This window comes from Vidua macroura, chromosome 30, assembly GCF_024509145.1.
Source record: "Vidua macroura isolate BioBank_ID:100142 chromosome 30, ASM2450914v1, whole genome shotgun sequence".
In the NCBI taxonomy this organism is placed as follows: domain Eukaryota; kingdom Metazoa; phylum Chordata; class Aves; order Passeriformes; family Viduidae; genus Vidua; species Vidua macroura.
This window is the reverse complement of record NC_071600.1, coordinates 1209586-1230191: the sequence shown is the minus strand read 5'-3', so window position 1 is coordinate 1230191 and position 20606 is coordinate 1209586. Positions and strand designations below refer to the sequence as shown.

The 20606-nt window shown below is 56.1% G+C and overlaps 1 protein-coding gene and 2 pseudogenes across 1 annotated transcript; 1 reads left to right on the top strand and 2 right to left on the bottom strand.

Moving 5' to 3' along the window:
- LOC128820668 (uncharacterized) overlaps positions 1-20606 on the top strand; it is a 1438581-nt pseudogene that overhangs the window by 787320 nt on the left and 630655 nt on the right.
- Positions 1-20606, bottom strand: part of LOC128820667 (uncharacterized) — a 2212279-nt pseudogene that overhangs the window by 2100506 nt on the left and 91167 nt on the right.
- On the bottom strand, positions 9578-10519 carry LOC128820726 (olfactory receptor 14J1-like). Its single transcript, XM_054001547.1, has one exon. The coding sequence runs from the start codon at positions 10509-10511 to the stop codon at positions 9579-9581; it is 933 nt and encodes a 310-aa protein (XP_053857522.1). The 5' UTR covers positions 10512-10519; the 3' UTR covers position 9578.

The following is a 20606-nucleotide window of genomic DNA, read 5'->3' as shown; positions in this document are numbered from 1 at the left end:
GACAGTGACTCACCCACCTCCCTGGGCAGTCCATTCCAATGCCCAGTCACCCTTTGTGTGAAGAATATTTCCTTAAAGTCTGGCCTAGTCATCCACTTATGCATCTGAAGGCTGCGTCCTCTTGTCCTGTCACTGTTCCCTGGGAAAAGAGCCTGACCCCCACCTGGCTGCACCCTCCTGTCAGGGAGTTGTAGAGAGTGATGAGGTCTCCCCTGAGCCTCCTCTTCTCCAGGATCAACAACCCCAGCTCCCTGGGGGAGCTCTGTCACACCATTCCTGATCCATAGGGGTGTCAGGGGTTGGATGAGGGAAATGGAGGGGAGGGGGTGGGGACAAAGTGTTACTGATTGTTAGCCATGTAGGCTCTTGTTTTTCATATCTGTTCAGACTGCTTTAGAAGGTGCTGGGGGTCAATATCAATTGGACATTGCTGATATCAATCTATAAACAGGAAAAGAAGATTTTACAGGACAAAACAGTTCTCTCTCTATTGTGTTCAATAGTATATTTGCTTTAAATACACTTCCAAAATCTGTCAACTTGATGAGAGAAGAACTGAACACTTCAATTATGCCCAGGGGCTTTTGTTTGGGTGTTTTAAACATATGTTCATGAGCCTTTGTCACTGAATTCCTGAACTGAAGAGCTCAGGAAAGAAGAGGCGTATGGAGCAGGAAAATTCATCAGCAACCTCCAAGGGGCTGAGGATCCATCCCCATCAGAGCAGCAATGAGCAGAAATGGGCAGAGCTTTGTGGCTGCCCCAGCTCTGGGATGGGCCCTGGGCCTGGAGCAGGAGCAGCTCTGGAGGGCCCCAAGGCCGGGGCTCTTGTGCTGGCCTGGGCAGATGGGATGGCAGCAGGGGCTGCAGAGCTCTCAGCAGCTGAGGCCGAGGGGAGCAGGGCAGCCAGGGAGCCTCCTTGTGCCTTGGGCAAGCCCCTTCCCCCATGGCTGGGGCTGAGTCCTGGCTGAGCTGCAGCTGCTGCTGTGCCCTTGGCAGGGGCTGAGGCCGTGGGGCCAGTGGCCAGAGCAGCCTGGCCTGAGCAGAGCTGTGGGGCCAGAGGCGGCTGGGCTGTGCTGGGGAGAGGCCCTTGGTGCTGCACAGAGCTCAGGGCAGCTGGCAGAGCTTGCAGGGAGCTGGGCTGGGCTGCGAGAGCCTGGCCCAGAAACCATCAGTGTCCATCTCAGCCTGGCTGAGCGTGCAGGGGCAGGACTCAGCCCAGGCCTTGTGGGGCAGGGCCAGCGCCTGTGCAAGGCATTGAAAACAGGCAAGTGCCCGAGAGAGGAGGCTGCTCTGTGCCCTTGGGGCATAGACACAGCAGGGAGGGGGCCCAGGACATTTGTCAGCGCCAGCCTCTGTCCCCAGCCCTTGGCAGCCCTGGCTGCTGAGCCCAGCTTTGGCCTGGGCTGAGTTTGGCTGTGGCCCAGCTCCATCCTGCTGCGGGGCTCAGGGCCTGTTCCCGGCCATGGCCAGCCCTGGCCGGCCTCTCTGCTGGCCCAGAGGCCGGCAGAGCCCGGGGCAGGGCTGTCTGTGCAGCCCCACAGGTGCCACGGGCTGGGCAGGAGCTGGCAGAGGCTGCCCAGCAGGGAGGCCATGGGGCACAGAGCCCCAAGGCTGCCGTGGGCACCACGGCACAGGGGCCGTTCCCAGCCGCAATGCTCCTGTCCTGGGCTGGGCCTGCACAGGGGCTGTGGCACCATGGCTGGGCCAGCACAGGGCCACCAAGGGGCCACGCAGCCGCTGCCGGGGCTGGCAGCAAGGCCGGGCACAGACAAGGAATTGCTGAGCGTGGCCTGCGCTGGCCAGGCCTGACTGTGCCAAAGGCAGAGCTCAGCTGCCCTTGGGGGCTGCAGGAACACTCAGGAGCCCAAAGAGCCTCCATGGCTGTGCTGGAGACCAAGGCTGGAGCAGGGAAATGCAGGGCTGCTGCGCCATGGCGAGGGCATGGAATTCCAGCACACACCTCAGCTCTCGGATGATCCCGGCACCGTGCTGGGCCCTGTTTCAGCCTGGAGCAGAGCAGATGTTGATGGCACAGGAGCCCTGCGGGGCTGGCAGGGACCTGCAGCTTGCAAGGTGCTCTGCTCTCCCTCAGCTCCTCTCTGAGAGGTCCAATCCCAGCTGGGTACCTCAGGGCACAAGTGGCACTGCCTGTTCATGGGCACACAGCTGATGTCTGCCTGGAAAGGGGCACAGGTTTTAATACCTGTACATTTCATTTTATACAAGCACATTTTATTATCTGGGTCACTAGAGTACTTTTAAGAAACAGCAATTTTTTTTCCTCCAGGAACAGGAATTTCTTGGAGGTGTAGTGATGGCAGGAGGAGAAATAATGATCCTGCCTTCTACTTGTGCCACCAATATCCTGTTTATTATTTCCTCTCCCTCTTCCTTCAGCTGTTTCCAGCTCTCCTGTTTACATGGCCAAGTCTAAGGCCATCTCTTCACTAGACCAGGTGCATCTTTGTACTTCCCTTTGCTCCCTGATTTCCTCCTCCAGATGCTTTCTGCTCATTCAAGGGTCTCTCAACTGACTGGCTTCATGCTTGGAGCTTCAGGGAATTGCCCAATCTTTCTGGAGTTCAAATAATTATCACATTATACAACATCCGAATTGTGTTTATATCTGTCACAGAATTATCTTTTCTTATGTCTCTGTCTAAAACTGTTCCTGTACAGAAATCCCTTGGGTGTGGGGAACATGTCAGATGCTGCTGGGACATCACAGAGAGCTGAGGGAAGAGCTGTGATGGTTATTAAACTGTTCAAATGTTCAACTTGTGTTTGTTGGCAAGAAACCTTTCTGTGCCTCTGAGTGTCACCAGGCCCTGAGCCCAAAGGACACAAAGCTGATGAGTTGTGGTTCCCACTGCAGAGGCACTTGGACCTTGGCTCTGCACAGGAGAGCTCTTCATCCACTTTCCCTCTTTTCCTCTCTCTGGGCATGGAGGGAGCTCCTGACTTCAGCCTGCGACTCGTGTGTGCAAAGAGCAAATCTGGGCAGAATCGGGGCAGGGAGGGTTTGGGGGCACCTTGGGATCTGTACTGGGCACAGAAGGTGTTTTCTATTGCTCTGAGACTGTCTGCTGTGCACAGTGGATTTAATAGCCAGCAGAGGAATGGCTTTTGCATTGGATGGAGCTGTGTCTTCCCTTGGCTTTATTGGCTGACAAGAAATGAACATCCCTCTGTGTCTCGGGCAGCTCCTTCTCCAGGGAAAGCAGGTGGGAGTCGGAGCCAAGGAGCTGAAAGCTGCAGGTGCAGCCTGGGCTGGAGGGAGCTCAGATTTGCACAAGGCTGCTCTGAGTGCCAGGGCTTGGATGGGGGCAATGGTGGGGTGGGGGTAGGGACAGAGTCTGATTGATTGTCAGCCATGAAGGGTCTTGATTTCCATATCTATTCCAACTGCATGAGGAGGTACTTGGATTTAGAATCAATTGGAGATTGCACATATCAATGTATAAACAGTAAAAAAAAAAACAATACAGGACTTAAAAAATCTTTCTCACTGTCTTTTTAAATATAGTGTATTCACTTGCAATAGGCTTCTGAAATCTGTCTAATTAACCACAAAAGATTTGAAAACTTTAATTATTCCCAGAGGCTTGGCTTGTCAAGGTGTTCTGAATGTTAATGAGCCCTGGGACACTGAATTCCTGAACTGAAGAGCTGAAGGCTGAAGAAGCCTCTGGAGCAGTAAAATTCAGCAGCAGCCTCCAAGGTGCTGAGGATGTCAGCAGCCCCCACTGAGGCCATCCCTGCCCAGAGACCGTGGGGGAATGGGCAGACAAGGAGAGCGTCCCTGGGGCTGGGGCAGCAGAACTCAGAGGCAGCAGCGGCTCCAGCTGGGAAATGGAGTGTGGGATGGGGCTGTGAAAGCCCTGCCTGGGCTGTGCCAAGCAGGACACACAAGCCCTGACCCCCATCACCCAGACAACTCTCTCAAGGAGACATTTAAAAGGAATTAGAATTATCTGTGTACTCTGAATTGGATGCACTGGAGAAATACCAGCAAGAGATTCTCAGGAGCTCAAAACAACAAAACAGACTTTACGGGGAACTTTAGAAAATCAGAGCAACTTTGGCAAAAGGTTTAATATGACATTCAGTCAACAAAAAACAGTTTTCAATGCATTAACTTGGCCCATTCAACTTCACAAACTCTATGCCTGTTCAAATTTAAGTTAATCAACATTTGCAAGAGGACAGAAGTAGAAGTAGACACAGACAGAGAGAAAAATAAGATCTAGAGAAGCACACACAGAGCTACCAACTCCTGGATTCCAGCAGTGTTCAGATGGAAATTCCAAGAGGAGGTAGGGTCAAGATGTGTGCTTGCCTGGTGGTCAGCCTTAAATACCCCTTGGTGTCCCTGGGCCCTTCCCCCAGGTGGGACTTGGGGTCATTTGGTCACTCAGGAGCTGGGCTGGGGCTCCAGAGGTGGCTGTGGAGCATTGCCTGTGCTGTGCCAGGGACTGGCAGCCACTGCTGGGCTGGGATAGAGGCTCTGGGGGGATTGGGGTTCCAGGGCAGGGCAGGGCTGGGGTTCCAGGGCAGGGCAGGGCTGGACCTGCCCCTTCCTCCCCCACACAGGAAATGTTTCCAGCCAACAATCTCCTCCTGTCTGTCACAACAGGCGATGTTGGAGGTAAAATCCCAATTCTGGCCATGGGCTCCTTGATGAGAAGGATGGTTCTTTTCCATCGGAAGGAAAGCCCAGAGCCCCAGTGTTTGGAAGGCAGGTGAGAGCCTCACTAGGCCAAGGCCAGCCAGACTTGTCAGGAATGGCAGATTTTGTCTGGGAGCAGTCTTTGGAGATTGGGAATTTAGGAGGTGGAAGCCAGTCTTGGCCATGGGCACCTTGAGAAGCAGGACAGTTCTTTCCCATAAAAAAAAAAAAAAAAAAGCACAGACCCCAAATGTTTTAGGGACAGATGGAAAGTGACCTTCATGAAACCATTGCCAGACAGACCTGTCCTGGCAATATTCCCATGGGAACAATGCCGGGACATAAAGAAATTTGGAGGAGAAATCCCAATTCTGGCCAAGGGTGCCTGGAGGAGAAGGGCAGTTCTTTTCCATAGGAAGAAAATCCCAGAGCCCCCGTGTTTCAATAACAGATGAGAAGAGCCCCTCAGCATGCCAAGGTCAGCTGGACCAGTCAGGTGGCCCCTGGGAGGCCAAACCAGCCAGACCTGTTCCGTGTTCCCTTGGTTCCATGGGCCCCCCACAGTGTCACAATGGTCTCTGTGGCTCCCCAGGCCCCACAGTGTCACGTGATTCCTCTGTTCCATGAGGCCCACAATGTCACAATGGACCTTTGGACCCTGGTGGTTTGCGGTGTCACAATGGTCTCCTTTGGCTCCACAGTGTCACAATGGACCACTGATGACACGAGGCCCCTCTGTGTCACCCTGGGGCTTTGGTTCCATGGAGCCCTGCAGTGTCAAAATTAACCCTTGGTTTGATGGGATTCCTCTATGTCACCATGGCCCCTTGGTTTCATGAAGCCCTGCAGGGTCACAAAGGTCTCCTTTGGTTGCCCAGTGTCACAATGGACCACTGATGACACCAGGCCCCGCAATGTCACAATGGGCCTTTGGTTCCATGCAGCCCTGCAGGGTCACAAAGGCCCCTTGGTCCCACACGGCCCCACAGTGTCACAATGGTCCTCTTGGTTCCGTGGGGATCCCCAGGGTCACAATGGTCTCACTGGTTCCATGAGGCCTCACAGTGTCCCAATGCTTTGCTTATTCCATGGGGCCTCATAGTGTCCCAATGGTCTCCATGATCCCACGAGTCCCCTCAGTGTCTCCATGGTTCCATGGGCCCTGTGCTGGTGCATTCCCTCCTCCCTTCTGTGGTCGCCCTGAGAAATGGAGAAATTTCTCACTGAGAAATTTTGCATTGAGAAATGGAGATGATCCAGAAACATTCTCTAGCTGCTTATAGAATGAGTTGTCCACCTCTTCTTCCTGGTTGGGTGGACGATAACAGACTCTCAGTAGGATGTCAGCCTTGTTGGCCTTCCCCTTAATTCTCACCTGTAGATATTCAACTTCATCTTCATCAGTTTCAATACCTATGGTGCCAAAACCCTCCCTAATATAAAGGGACCTCTTCTCCCTTTCCTATCTCCCCTGAAGAGCTTGTAGCCATCCAGTGCAGCACTCCAGCTATGTGAGTCCACGTTTCTGTGATGGCAATTACATCATAGCTCTGCTGTTGGACCATGGCCTCCAGCTCTTCTTGTCTGTTACCCATGCTGCGTGCATTGGTGTACATGCACCTCAGCTGGGCTGCTGATTTCACCCCTAACTCAGGCTTACCACCCTTGGGCCTGCTTCCAGACAGCCCAGATGCATCCCCCTCCCCCTTCAGACCTAGTTTAAAGCCCTCTCAACAAGTTCTACCACTTCATGAGCTAAAATTCTTCTGCCCTTCACAGAAAGATTGAGCCCGTCTGGTCCAATCAGGCCAGTTGCTGTAAAAGTTGCCCCATGATTAAAGAATCTGAAATTCTGCTGATGACACCAGCCTTTGAGCCACTCGTTGATAATGTGAGCTCTCCTCTTGCTTTCACCGTTTTTCTCAGACTCCAAAGGGACTGAGGAAAAGACTGTCTGTGCCCCTGTCCTATTAACCAGCTGACCCAATGCCCTAAAGTCCCTTTTAATTGCCCTGACACTTCTCTTTTCAATCTCATCACTGCCAGCCTGGAGTATCAGCAGTGGGTAATAATCAGAGGGCTGAATCAGCCCAGGCAGTCTCTCAGTGATATCCCGTACCCAGGCCCCACGGAGGCAGCAGACCTCTCTGTGGGGTGGGTCTGGTCGACATATGGGGCCCTCTGTTCCCCTCAGAAGGGAGTCACCCACCACGATTACCCTTCTTCCCTTTCTGATGTCAGAGGTGGTGATCTGTCTCACAGATGAATCATAACTGGGAGGCTCACTGGGCAGATAATTTTCTTCTAAACCATCTGGCTGACTCTCCAGATCCAGGGGATCATACCTAATCTGAAGTGGCACCTGGCTTGGGAGGGGGGATTGGGAGGAATTTTTATTATTACCTCCCTCCTCAAGTAGGTACCCACTCCAACTCCCCTTCATCGGCCAGGTGTCCTTCTATAGCCTGACAGTGGGGGCATGGGAGACAGCAGGAACCAAGGAGAGCATTGCTGCCCTGCCAGACCTCATGGAACCAAGGATCCACTGTGACACTGCAGGGCCTTGGGGGACCACGGTGACATTGTGACACTGCAGGGCCCAAGGATCCAAGGGACTTGGTGACACCAAGGGGTCCCATGGAACCAAAGGGACATTGTGACACCGGGAGGCCTCATGGAATCATGGAGACCATTGGGACACTCTGGGGCCTCATGGAACCGTGCTGACACCAAGCTGGGTGTGAGTGTTGATCTGCTGGAGGGTAGGAGGGCTCTGCACAGGGCCCTGGACAGGATGGATCCAGGGCCCAAATCCAACAAGGTGAGGTTTAACAAGTCCAAGTACCAGGTCCTGCACTTTGGCCACAACAACCCCTGCAGATCTCCAGGCTGGGGACAGAGGGGCTGGAGAGCAGCCAGGCAGAAAGGGACCTGCAGGGACTGATGGACAGCAGGCTGGACATGAGCCAGCCGTGTGCCCAGGTGGCCAAGAAGGCCAATGGCTCCTGGCCTGCATCAGGAATGGTGTGGCCAGCAGGAGCAGGGCAGTGATTCTTCCCCTGTGCTCAGCACTGGTTGGGCAGCACCTCAAGTGCTGCATCCGGTTCTGGGCCCCCCAATTTAGGAAGGACCTGGAGGGGCTGGAGCGTGTCCAGAGAAGGGCAACAAGGCTGGTGAGGGGTCTGGAGCACAAGTCCTGTGAGGAGCGGCTGAGGGAGCTGGGGTTGTTGATCCTGGAGAAGAGGAGGCTCAGGGGAGACAAGGCGGTGTCAGGGCACAGGTTGGACTTGATGATCTCCAAGGTCTTTTGTAGCCTGGCTGGTTCTGTGATTCTCTGAAACCACCCTTGGAGCAGTTGCAGGAGGAGCCCTGGGCCTCCTCTTCAGAAGCTGCAGCAGCCCAGGTCCCTCAGCTTCTCCTCACAGCCCCAAAGCCCATCCTGTCAGTCCTGCAGAGCCTCTCTCCCTTGCCCAGAACAGGGAGCCCCACAGGCAGACACAGCAGCCCAGATGTGCCCCCCTGGCCCGGGCTGCCTCTGGCAAGGGAGCAGCACGAGGCACTGCAGGAGCCTGCAGACAATTCCTGAAGCACTTGTGGGATGATCCTGCTCCCCAAGGGATGTTCCCATGGTGCCAAGTCAGGAACTGCAATGGGGAGTGGGGCCAGAGAGGAAAGGGCAAACAGGGATGGGCTGTGTGCAGGGCAGGGAACAGGGCTGGGCAAGAGGAAGAAATCTGGCCCATGGAAGAGTAAGGAAAGAAAAGGTGAAGCCAAGCAAATGCTCAGGGCAGTTTGGGGGTGGCTGCCAGGCAGCCCTGGCTCTGAGCAACAGCGTCTGCAGTGGGACAGGAAAGTCCCAGCTGATGGGAACAAACTTTCTGGCTGAGTGCAGAGGCCAGGACAAAGCTGAGTGGTTTCCCTGGCGTCCCCCAGCCCTTCCTGGCCCCAGGGGCTGATGGCATTTGTGCTGCCTCAGGTTCATGTCCCCACAGCACCAGCACGGGGGTGCTCCCGCCTGCTGTGTGCAATGCAAACAGGGGCTCCTGAGCCAGCGCTGCCGTGTCTGTGCCTGCAAGGATGCGGCACCTGTGTGAGCTGGGGGAGAGGCCAGGGCTGCAGAGGGGGGATGTTGTTGGCAGCTCCATGAGGACGCTCTGGGACGCTGCCCTGGGCTGTGCAGCGCACTGGGGATGGATCAGCCCCTGCTCTGCTGCTCCTTCCCGTCTCCCCCAGGGCCCTGGCAGAGCACCAGCCGTGCTGTTTGCCCCCAGCCTGCCCACGGCCAGCCTGGGGCTGCTGACGGGGGTTTTCTGCGCTGAGCATTGGCCTGGCCGTGTTCTTGAGAGAGCCTGGGCAAGGAGCCTGGAGCCCCCAGGCCCTGGCCTGAGGCGTCAGCGCTGCCCCAGCAGTGCCCATGGCCTGTCCCTGCTGCAGCCCCGGCACTGCCACCCCCAGGACTGTGCCCAGCCCCGAGAGCACTCAGGCCCTGCAGCAACACCAGGGCCACCAGGGCAGCGGGGCAGGGCCACGGGAGCAGCACTGGCAACACCAAGTGCTGCTGATGCTGCTGGGCACAGCTGCTGTGCCAGCACTGATCTGCCCCAGCTCTGCACACAGACATTGCTGCTGCAGCTCCAGAGAAGGCAACAAAAGGGCAGCTCTGCTGAAAACTCTGCTGGGAGATCCTTTAGCTCCTTTAAAGCCACCGAGAGCGCAGCCCCTCATGGACACAGTCTGTGGCCACTGGAAAGCTGAAGAGAAACAAAATGAGAAATGGCACAAACAATGACATTTCCTTGAGGAGAAGATGAGAAAAATCAAAACAAAGGAAAAATGCCCACAACCAAAGCAACAAGTATCAAAGATAACTTTTATTGCAAATGATTGGCAGAAATTGGTCAGCAGTTTAATGTTCCTGAAACCATCCAGTCATCAGTCTCCTCACTGCAGCCTTGAGCTCCTGGTTCCTCAGGCTGTAGATGAGGGGGTTCAGGGCTGGAGGCACCACCGAGTACAGAACTGACAGGGCCAGATCCAGGGATGGGGAGGACATGGAGGGGGGCTTCAGGTGAGCAAACACTTCAGTGCTGACAAACAGAGAGACAACGGCCAGGTGAGGGAGGCAGGTGGAAAAGGCTTTGTGCCGTCCCTGCTCAGAGGGGATCCTCAGCACGGCCCTGAAGATCTGCACATAGGAGAAAACAATGAACACAAAACAACCAAATACCAAACAGGCACTAACAGCAATGAGCCCAAGTTCTCTGAGATAGGATTTGGAGCAGGAGAGTTTGAGGATCTGTGGGATTTCACAGAAGAACTGGCCCAGGGCATTGCCCTGGCACAGGGGCAGGGAAAATGTATTGGCTGTGAGCATGAGAGCATTGAGAAAGGCACTGGCCCAGGCAGCTGCTGCCATGTGGGCACAAGCTCTGCTGCCCAGGAGGGTCCCGTAGTGCAGGGGTTTGCAGATGGACACGTAGCGGTCGTAGCACATGATGGTCAGCAGGAAATACTCTGCTGAGATGAAAAAGACAAAAAAAAAGAGCTGTGCAGCACATCCTGTGTAGGAGATGGTGCTGGTGTCCCAGAGGGAATTGTGCATGGCTTTGGGGACAGTGGTGCAGATGGAGCCCAGGTCGCTGAGGGCCAGGTTGAGCAGGAAGAAGAACATGGGCGTGTGCAGGTGGTGGCCGCAGGCTACGGCGCTGATGATGAGGCCGTTGCCCAGGAGGGCAGCCAGGGAGATGCCCAGCAAGAGGCAGAAGTGCAGGAGCTGCAGCTGCCGCGTCTCTGCCAGTGCCAGCAGGAGGAAGTGGCTGATGGAGCTGCTGTTGGACATTTGCTGTGGCTGCACACGGGCACCTGTTCATGGAGAAAGGACAGTGACGAGTTAGAAGAGATGCATTTAACCAAAAGCATTTTCCATACACCCTCCCCTGGAACACACACAGACACCTTTTTGTATTTAGGATTTTTTGAGGTTTTCTTTTTAAACTCCCACCTTGTCTCTCCTGGTATTTTTTGGTATCAGAAACCCTCAGCATTTCTGCTGAACTCAGGGAGAACAGAAAAAGTTCTGCTAGGCAAAGTGATGAGAGGAGAGTGAGGGGAGATGGTCTGACATTCTGACCTGTTCAGAGTTTCTCTGGGCTTTAACCTTTCTCAGGTGGAGGGTGATCACCTTCCCATGCTTCCCCTAAAATGTCACCAGTCACTGCTGAGAGCAGATGGATCCACCCCAGCCCAGCTCCACATTTGTACCCAGGAACATACTTTGCTCATTTCACCAACCCAGCAGCATTTTCAGTGTCACAACACCTCTGCCTTTCCCCATCAATCTTATAACTCAGAGATGCTCTAGGACAGGTTTGCACCCTGGATTGGAGCTCCCAGCTTGGACTGAAATCTCAGGGAGACTTCCAAGTGTCCTTCTGATGGCATTGGATGAAGGGAGGTGCAGCTCCTTCCCTGGCTGCAGTGCCAGCATTGCCCAGAGCCGGGCACTGGGGACAGCTGTGTCACCCTGAGCCAGCTGTGCCCCCTGCCAGAGCCCCCAGTGCCGGGCAGCTGCTCCCAGCCCTGTGCTCTGCAGAGGGAACTGGGCCCGGGGCTGCAGAGCTGCCCCACGGCTCTGCTGCAGCTCTGCCTGCACAGGAGGGGCTGCACGCCTTGGAGCCCCGGCCCTGAGGGCAGAGGCTTGGCTGGGGGCACAGGAGGGAGGGGGCTTGTTCAGAGGGAGGGGCTGCACTGGAGGGGATCCTCTGCACATCTCTAAACTCTCCCTGCCACAGCAGTAATGGGTTTTGTTTTCTCTCCTTCCCTGATCTTCTCTCTGCTTCCTGGAGATTTTCCTCCCGCACGTGTTTCCCTGTGCCTGATCTCTCTGTGCCAGCACGCACAGACCCCAAATCTCTGTGCCCTCTCCTTGTCCTGACAGAACCCTGCCTGTTTGCAGGGCACTGGCTGGGGGCAGGTTCTGTTTGCAGCTTGGAGAAAGGAGAGCTCAGACTGAGCCGGATGGCTCCAGCAAAGGTGATGCTGCTGCTGTCCATGGGCAGAGGGGCTGCAAGCACATTAGGGATCTCCTGTGAACCTACTGATCACTAACAGTTCACATGTCTCAGGTGCTTGTCAATATTCATTATGCCGTTAATATTTATCCCCCATCCCTGCCTTTCTCCAATAGCAGGAAGCTGAATACAAAGTCTTTAGAAATTTCCTCATTTTTATCAAAATCCTTGTCTTGGAAATATTCCATGACTGATCAGAACCCCTCAGCATGTCAGAGCTTCATGAGCATTTCACCTGCCCTGCACCAGAACTACTCAGAGTTGTACTCACAGGTCTGTGGGCATTGGCATGTTCCAGCTTGAGGAGATCACTGCAGGAGCTGCAGCTGCATTGTCCTGCAGCCAGAGGTTCCTGTGCCAAGGGCTGGCAGTGATTCTGCCCCAGGCACTTCTCAGCACCTTCCCAGCCCTGACTGATTGAAGCTCTCTGTGCCTCTGGGCTGTGCCCGCGCTGGCTGCAGGCAGTGCCCCAGCCCTGCTGGGCTGGGAGAAGAGCTGCTCATCCAGAGAAATGTGCTTTTGAACCTCTGCTTGCTTACCAGCATCACCCTCTGTGCCAGGAGGCCGGCCCAGCTCAGCAGCACAGACACAGCACAAGGACTTGAATGAGCCTCTGGGGCTTTGTGCTCAGGCCGTGAACATCAGGCCCTGAGAGGGAGCTGAAGAAACCTCTCCAGAGCTCCAAGTCAGAATCCAACTCCAAAGTTTCTTGGACTTTTAATGGGTCCCAGTGAGGGACACGAGTGAGAAAGTGTCCCCAGGCCCCAGGCAGAGCAGAGAACTGGAGGCACTGATGACAGGTGGGGACAAAGAGAAGCCAAGTCTTCGTGCCGTGGGGCACAGCAGGCTCTGTGCCACCAAGGGCTGTCAGGAGACACCTTGTCCTGAGGCCCTGGGGCCTCCTGGCACAGCCCCAGCCAGGCTGGGCACTGTCAGCCCCTTGTCCTGCCCTCAGCATCCCCCCCTAGCCCACATCCCAGTGGCCTCAAGGATCTGCTGGAAGGAGTCCCTGGGGAGCCTTGCTCAGGAATGGCCCTGGGGGCTCCACAATGCTCCCAGGGACTGCAGGTTTTTCAAAGGACTTTGGCTTTGGCTTTTGCCTTGCAGTCTCTGAGAGCTTTCTGCAATCATGGCCTCCAATTATCTGCTGTAGTTAGTCCCTGGAGAGGCTTGGTCAGGAACAACACTCAGTGGGGCTCATTAATGCTTCAAGGTACTTCAGTTCTTTGAAGGCACTTGGTGTTTCCCTTTGGATACAGACTCTGTGAGAGGTTTGTGCAATCATGGCCCCAATTATCTGCTTTAACGAGTCCCTGGAGAGCTTTGTACTGACACTCAGTGGGGCTCATTAATACTTTGAGATACTCAAGATTTTTCAGGTACTTTTGATTTTCCTTTCCACACTGAGAGGTTTTTGTGCCATTTTGAATCTCTGAGAGGTTTTTGTGCCATCCTGGCCTCCAGTTCTCTCCTCCAAGAGGTCCATGAGGAGCCTGTGTTGGGGATGGACCTCACTGGGTCCCATTAATGCTTTGAGACACTTTGGGCTTTTCTTCTGGCTTTGACTCCTGGAAAGGTTTGTGCAATCTCCTCTCAGGCCCTGAGGTTCCAGGGCTCAGCTCCAAATGCACCACGGGGCTCATTAGGATCAAGCAAATCCTGACAAACCATGGCTCTGCCTTGATTTCCCTCTTGACTGGGGCAGTTCATCAGGAAGTTTCTTCAGTGGTTTTGGTTCACCAATTTGAGATTTCTCGGCCAGTGCATCAATTAGTGTGGTGTGTTCAGTGCTGGCTAATTACCAGTGCACTCACTAGAATATACTTACTCATTTCCTGCTGTGAGATAGGATTAGGAGAAAGGCAAAGTAGGCTCAAAAGTTTAAAAGGGTATAAAGATAAGTTTAGAATACTAAGTAAAAGAAAGACTAATAAGAATCAGAACAAAACTTTCAGAACGCTTCCTCTCTCAGTACAACCTGACAATATAAAGAGACAAAGCCTAAAATTTTCAGTCACTTTACCACCTCTAGAATAGTCTTTCTTCAGTTCACTTACAGAGAGAAGTTCCTCTTGTTAATCTTATGGGGACTTCTCCCCAAGAAAACAGTTATCTCATGGCTTTTCATTTCCACAAATATCAGCTGCCTGGAAAAATCTGCAGTCGTGAAGTCCCTCCCATTTTTTCACAGCTTTTCCCACAGCTGTGTTTATGTGCCATGTCAACTTACGGGCTATTAGTTTAAAGATGATCTGTTTAAGGGCAAAGGTTCTCTTCATCTATTTCTGAAATCATCGTCATCTCTGGGAACAGAGGTCTTCTTCTTCTCTCCCTGAGGGCACAGGGTCTCATCACTCTTGTATCTATCTCTGTTCAAACTTCTCAAAGGATCACAGCAACTTCAACATTTGCTTCCTTTTGCATGGAGGCCTTTGCTGAACAAGTCATCTCCCCATTCTTTCCAATGCGTTATAGGGAAAAGGAGAGTCTGATGGACCAATTCCATCCTTCTCCATAGCTTTACCAGAGGATTTCAGCCCCAAGATCCAGGCATCTCCTCATCCCTCCCATCTGGGACTCAACTTCCTCTTCACTGACCTCGGTGTCTTCCCGTTGCTCCTGTGTGTGCCTGGACTTTGTCCTTTTCTCTCCCTGGAGGGAGGATGGAAGCACGGGAAGAGTCAATATCTCAGGCGGGGCCTGCAGATGGTTGCGTGAGCCCGGCCGGGCTGGGTCCTTGCGGCTGGAGCTGTTTTGCCATGGAGGTTTGTGCAGCGGCTGCGCTGGGGCTGTGTCAGGCTGGGCGGCGCTGGGGGCAGGGCCAGGATCTCAGCAGCCAGGCCAGAGCAGAGCAGCAGCACGGCCGGGGCCGATGGCTTCTCCTGGCCCTGCCCGCTGGTTGCGGGCCAAGCCCAAGGGCGGCAGAAGCTTGGCCGAGCCGGCCCGGCCCGGGGCTGCTCCTGGGGCCCGGCGGATCCTGGCTGGGCCCGGGCTGGCAGCGGGGCAGGGCTTGGCAGCGGCCAGATGTCAGCAAGCGCAGCCACGGCCCGGCCCGGCCTCGGCCCCGCGGCCTCCCCTCCCCTGCCCGGCAGCCGATGGGGCCTGGCGGGCTCCCTGGGAAGGGGCCCGGCCCCACGGCAGGAGCCGCCCGGCCCGCCCCGGCCCAGACGGGGGCTGGCCCGGCCTTGGCACCTCTTTGTTGCCGAGAAGGGTAAGACACCCAGCCAGGCTTCCTCGTCTTTAACTTGTGTCTTCACAGAGGCGTGTGCAGTTTCCTTAGTGGTTTAACAGATTGTCAATTCTCAAAGTTAATTACTGATTGTTTTTTTGTCAGACACAAAGGAAATATCTAGCAGCTTCTCTCAGGACATCTCTTCCGTGATGAAAAACCACCACGACAGCAGAGCACAGAGCTCCTTTGTCCATATGTAGTGGTCATGTGCCTGAGGCCTCAAAACCCCACCTTGGGAGATCTCTGGGCACTCTCCAAGGTGTTTTCAAATGAAAACATTCAGCTCATAGTCTAAGAAAATCACCAGAGGACAGGGCCCACCTGACCTGTCTGTCCTGTCTACTTTTGTCTGGGAACATTCCTTGGATATACAGAATTTGGGAAGCAAAATTCTAATTATGGCCATGGTCCCTTGTATTATAATACAAGTCCTCCGGGCTTCACCCGGGTGCCCAGCCTGTCCGGGGGAAAACCCTCAGAGGACCGGTCCGCGGGGAGGATGTGGCGGGACCCGGATAGCTCCACCGTAAGGATGAGAAGGCTCCGAAGTGGCTTTATTCCTAGAGGCTTTATTTCAGGAGCATCGCAGGAACAGGAGGGTGAAACGAGGGCCTCGACCTTCTCAATTTGCCTGTCGATGGCTTCCTTTAACCTGTCCACGAACCTGATAAAAGTTTCATCAGGGCCTTGAAGAACTGATGAAAAGTTTTGGAGGGGGGTGGTACCATTGGGGATTTTCAGCAGTGCCTCCTTCCCAGCGTCCCTTATGTCACTTAACAAATTCTCAGGAAGGAGGATTTGGTCCTCAGGTATGCTAAATTCCCCCTCCCCTGCCAAAGCTTCAAGGCCCTCCTCGCCGTCTCCTAACACCTCCCTGAGATCATACTTTGTTAGGAGAGGCTTAATCAATTTTTTCCAATGTATCTCCCACAGAAGGAATTCTGTGGGGGACAGCAGGGCCTTCGCTATATAGCGAAGGTCGTGTTGTATAAGGGAATGTCCAGAAAAGATCCTTGCGAGATCTAGGTCCCCATCCTTAATGGCCTCGTCCTGGATCTGGGGCCAGCCCTCCCCTGGCCTGGTTGTTGGCCGGGGGTCGTCATTGTCCTCATCCTCTTCCGATGATGAGGCAGGACGGGCTAGGGCGCGGAGCCTCTCCCTTGCCGGTGGGTCCCGGTGCCGGGAGACCCTGCAGGCCAAGATGGCCTGCTTCCGGCTGGGCCTGCTTCCGGTTCCGGCAGCGTGGGAACCGGGAGCGGCAGGAGAGGGGGCGTGGCCTGACCCACCCACTGGGGCGTGGCCTGACCCACCCACTGGGGCGTGGCCTTCCAGCAGGCCTGTCCCACCCACCAGGGGCCCACCCAGGGGCGTGGTCAAGGAGGCAGGATGGGAGGGTCCCGACGTCACCGAAATCGACGCGTGATGGGGGGCGGGACCCGATGCGGGGGCGGCAACCGACGGAGGGGGCGGAGATGTTACAGTGGCGGGAACCCGAGGGGGTGAGGAGGAGGAGGAGGAGGCGCATTTTTGTGCTGTGTGGCGACCGGCCATGAGGCCGTCGCCATTTTGAGGTATTAAAACAGCATTGGAACAAGCATGACAACTGGGGATAGAACTGGGGTCAGGGACTCGTGGAACGAGGGAGTGGGTAGGGCTCGTGCTGGGGTGGCCAGTCCCAACACAAGGAGAGGACAGGGTGGGACGGGAGGCAGCAGGGAGACGGCAGCAACCCTGTGCCTCATTCTGGCAGGATCTGTCTCCCGATCCACCCTTAGGGGAAGTGGGGTTAGGAGCGGGGGGGGCGGAATGAGGGGTAGGAGAACTGGGACCCAAACTTTCCCCTTTCGATTTAACTAAATTAAAAATGGAATCATAAATTGGAAAAAATCTCCCCACTTTAAAATTCCCCGTAACATGAACATCATAAATGTAACGTCCAACTTTCCCCCAAAACGAAACAGAAAAGACATCGTCCATGGAGATGTCAGGAAAGTGTTCGAAAATAAATTTAACAAAAGATTTTAAAACCCCTTTTTTAAATGAAACATTCCCCAACACAAGGGCGGACTTAACTTGGATATAAAACTCCCGTCGTGCAGGGGAAAGGCGGTTGCCCATTTTTCCCACTGCAAGAGAGATCCCCGGCCAAAGCAAAAGGAGAAAAGAAAAGAAAGAGCCTGCGTCGGCTGCTCGCCTCGAGCAGCGAAACTCACCAACACCGGGACGCAGCGAAAAGAAGAAAGCTGTGGCGGGGCGGTGGAGTGCTGCTGGTCTCGTGAAATCCGGCGCTTCCCCCGAAGCTGCAGGGTCGGATATCCACGAGTTGTCAGCAGCGACAGGAGGCAGAAGCCTTCTAACAATCGAAGTACAGCTGCCCCTGGAAGTGGCGGCAAACGGCGCTTGAAGTCCTGGAGCGTGGGGTCACGGATCCGGACGCTCACGGGAGACGCTCCTCGGTGACCAGGGCAGTGGTCGCCGTGTTCGGGACGCCACTTGTATTAAAATACAAGTCCTCCGGGCTTCACCCGGGTGCCCAGCCTGTCCGGGGGAAAACCCTCAGAGGACTGCTCCGCGGGGAGGATGTGGCGGGACCCGGATAGCTCCACCGTAAGGACGAGAGGGCTCCGAAGTGCCTTTATTCCTAGGGGCTTTATTTCAGGAGCGTCGAAAGAACAGGAGGGTGAAACGGGGGGCACAAACTCTCCAGAAGGGAGCGAACTCCGGAAGCCCCGAGGAAAGGCGGGGCTGGGTATTAAGGGCAAAGGAGTAGGAGTGGTTAGGGTACAGAACACCCAACGGGCAACGGGTAAAGGGGGGGAGACAGAGTGGGGTGACATACAGAGAACTAATCAGGGTACAGAGGAGGAGTGGTATTCTAATAGGAGCCAATGGTGGTAACAGAATAACTGAACTTTCTGGAACTGGGGGGTATGCTAAACATTGATGGACAGCTCTTCTGGGGTGGAGAGCAGCAGCTGATTTCTAAACTGTTGCTGCCTCCCAAGGGAGAGCAGGAACCCCTCCCACATATATCTTTGGAACAAAGTTACTTGAACATCACACATATAAAATTCATTTTAATATTTGCAAAAGCCAACATTATAATATGTATTGATAACACTCCTCTCCTGCAAGGAAAGGCTGAGACAGCTCGGCTTCCTCAGCCAGGGCAAGAGACTGAGACTTGATCCAACTATGGCCTTCCAGTACCTGAGGGCAACCTACAAGAAAGCTGGACAGGGGCTTTGTAGGAGGGCAGGCAAGGACAGGACAAGGGAGAATGGATCCAAATGGAAAGAGAGTCGGTTTAGGAGAGGGATTCAGGAAAAAACACTCTCCTGGAACAGGTTGCCCAGAGAAGGTGTGGCTGTCTCGTCCCTGACAGTGCTCAAGGCCAGGCTGCATGGAGCTCTAGACAAGCCGGGCTAGTGCAAGGGGTGCCCAGCCACAGCAGGGGTTGCAGCCGTGTGATTTTTCAGATCCCTTCCGAGCCAAACCATGCCACGACTCCATGATTCTGGGATACTTCCCCTCCTCATCCTCTGGCAGAAAAAGAAACTTGGCTCCAAGTTCCACATTGCAGACCATGTCTTTTGGCAGCCTGCAACTGTCTCAACAGAGGATGAAAAGAGGTGACATTACTGAGACAATTTCCCTTTTCTACTTGAAAATTAAATGCTGCACTCCTGAAGAGCCAATTCTTCCCCATGAAATGCTACACCTCAGCCAAAGAAGAAAGAAGCCACAAGCCAAGACTCTTCTTTATTGCTACATTGTTTGATTTGGTTACTTCTCTAATGGGAATTCCTTTGGGGTTTTATTTGTTTGTTTCTCTCTTTCGTTCTGCGGGGCGTGCGGCGGCTCCTCCGTTGGGTTCGCGGAGGCAACGGAGGAACGTTCGTGAGCTGCGGCGGTTCCGCAGCAGCAGCAGCAGCAGCAGCGCTTCTCTCGACCGGTTTTCTGCTCGACTTTCCACTCGTTCCCCATCCCTTCTCCCTCTCACACTCACTCCACTCCCGTCCCGTCCCGTCCGTGTCCCGCCTCTCCCAGCCCGGCTGATGCCGCGTCCCGCAAGGCGCCCCTCAGTGGGGCCGCCCCGTGCCCGGCCCTGCCCGTCCCGCCGCGGAGCCGCCTCCGCCGGGCTCTCTCCGTACTGGCTGTGGCGCCGCTGGAAGTGCCGCTCGCTCTGGTGCTGGCGGAGCAGCGCGGTCTTTTGGCTCCGCCTGGCGCGGGCTCTGGCCCGGCCCCGGCCGAGGCCCCGGCCCCGAGCGAAGCCCCTGCCGCGGTTCCGCCCGCAGCCGCCCCGCTGCCGCCCCGCGCCCGCCCCGTCGCCGACAGCGTCGCCGGTGGCTTCCCCGCTCCGAGCTCCGCCGCTCGTCAGCTCGGCCGCCGGCCCCGAGCCGCCGCAGCCCGGGGCGGCTCGGCAAGCAGCAGCGCGCCGGGCGCTCGGGTTGCCGGGGCAGAAGAGCGGGAGCGCGGTGCCGCCCGCACGGGCGGAGAAGCCTCCCCTGGAGCAGCTCTACCGGGAGGGCCCGCTGCTGGGGAGCGGCGGCTGCGGCAGCGTTTACTCCGGGACCCAGCTCGCCGACGGCGCTCCGGTAAGAGACGGGGCCCGAGCGGAGGGGGCGGCGGGCGGCGGGCGGCGAGCTCAGCCCGGCGCTCGCCTTGGCTTGCAGGTGGCCATCAAGCGAGTGTGCCGCGATCGCATCCCAGAGTGGGCGCGGCTGGTGAGTGAGCGGGGCCAGCGGGAGAAGGCGGCGGGGCGTGCCGGGCGGGGCTAAGGCGAGGCCCGGCAGGGTGGCAGCCGGAAGGCTGCGAGGGGAGCGAGCGGGGAGTGAGCGGGGCCCGTGCAGCGTCCCGGGCCGGGCAATGGCGAGCGGCGGCGGGGCCGGGCAGGGGGTGGCCGAGGCGCGGCGCAGCATCGTCCCTGCTGAGGGCATCGCGGTCCCCCCGCAGCACAACGGTGCCCTGGTGCCCCTGGAGCTGGCGCTGCTGTGGATGGTGTCGTGCCCTGGCTTCCGCGGTGTCGTGCGGCTCCTGGACTGGTTCGAGCTGCCCGACGGCTTCGCGCTGCTCATGGAGCGTCCGCAGCGCTGTCAGGACCTCTGGGACTTCCTGCACGAGCGGGGGTTCCTGACGGAGCCCGTGGCGCGGGGGCTGTTCCGCCAGGTGCTGGAGGCCGTGCGGCACTGCACCAGCCGCGGCGTCCTGCACCGCGACATCAAGGCCGAGAACGTCCTCGTCGACCTGGCCACGGGCGAGGCGAAGCTCATCGACTTCGGCTGCGGCACGATCCTCCAGGACACGTTCTACACCCGGATGTCAGGTGAGCCCAAAGCCGGGGCCCAGCCGGGCAGCGGAGGTTCCCCCCTTGGCTGGCAGAGGGGGAAGAGGGAGAGAGGGAGGGGAGGGTGCAGAATCCTCCCTCAGCCGGCTGCAGCCAAGTTGCTTTTCGGCGGGGCAGGGGCTGGCTCTTGTGGAACGGGAGCGGGCTGGAAGGGAGGGAGGAAGGGAGGGAGCAGCATCGGCCTGATGAGCTGTGCCCGTGTCCCATAGGAACGCCGGAGTACAGCCCACCGGAGTGGATCCTCTTTGGCTGCTACCATGGCCAGCCAGCCACCATCTGGTCCCT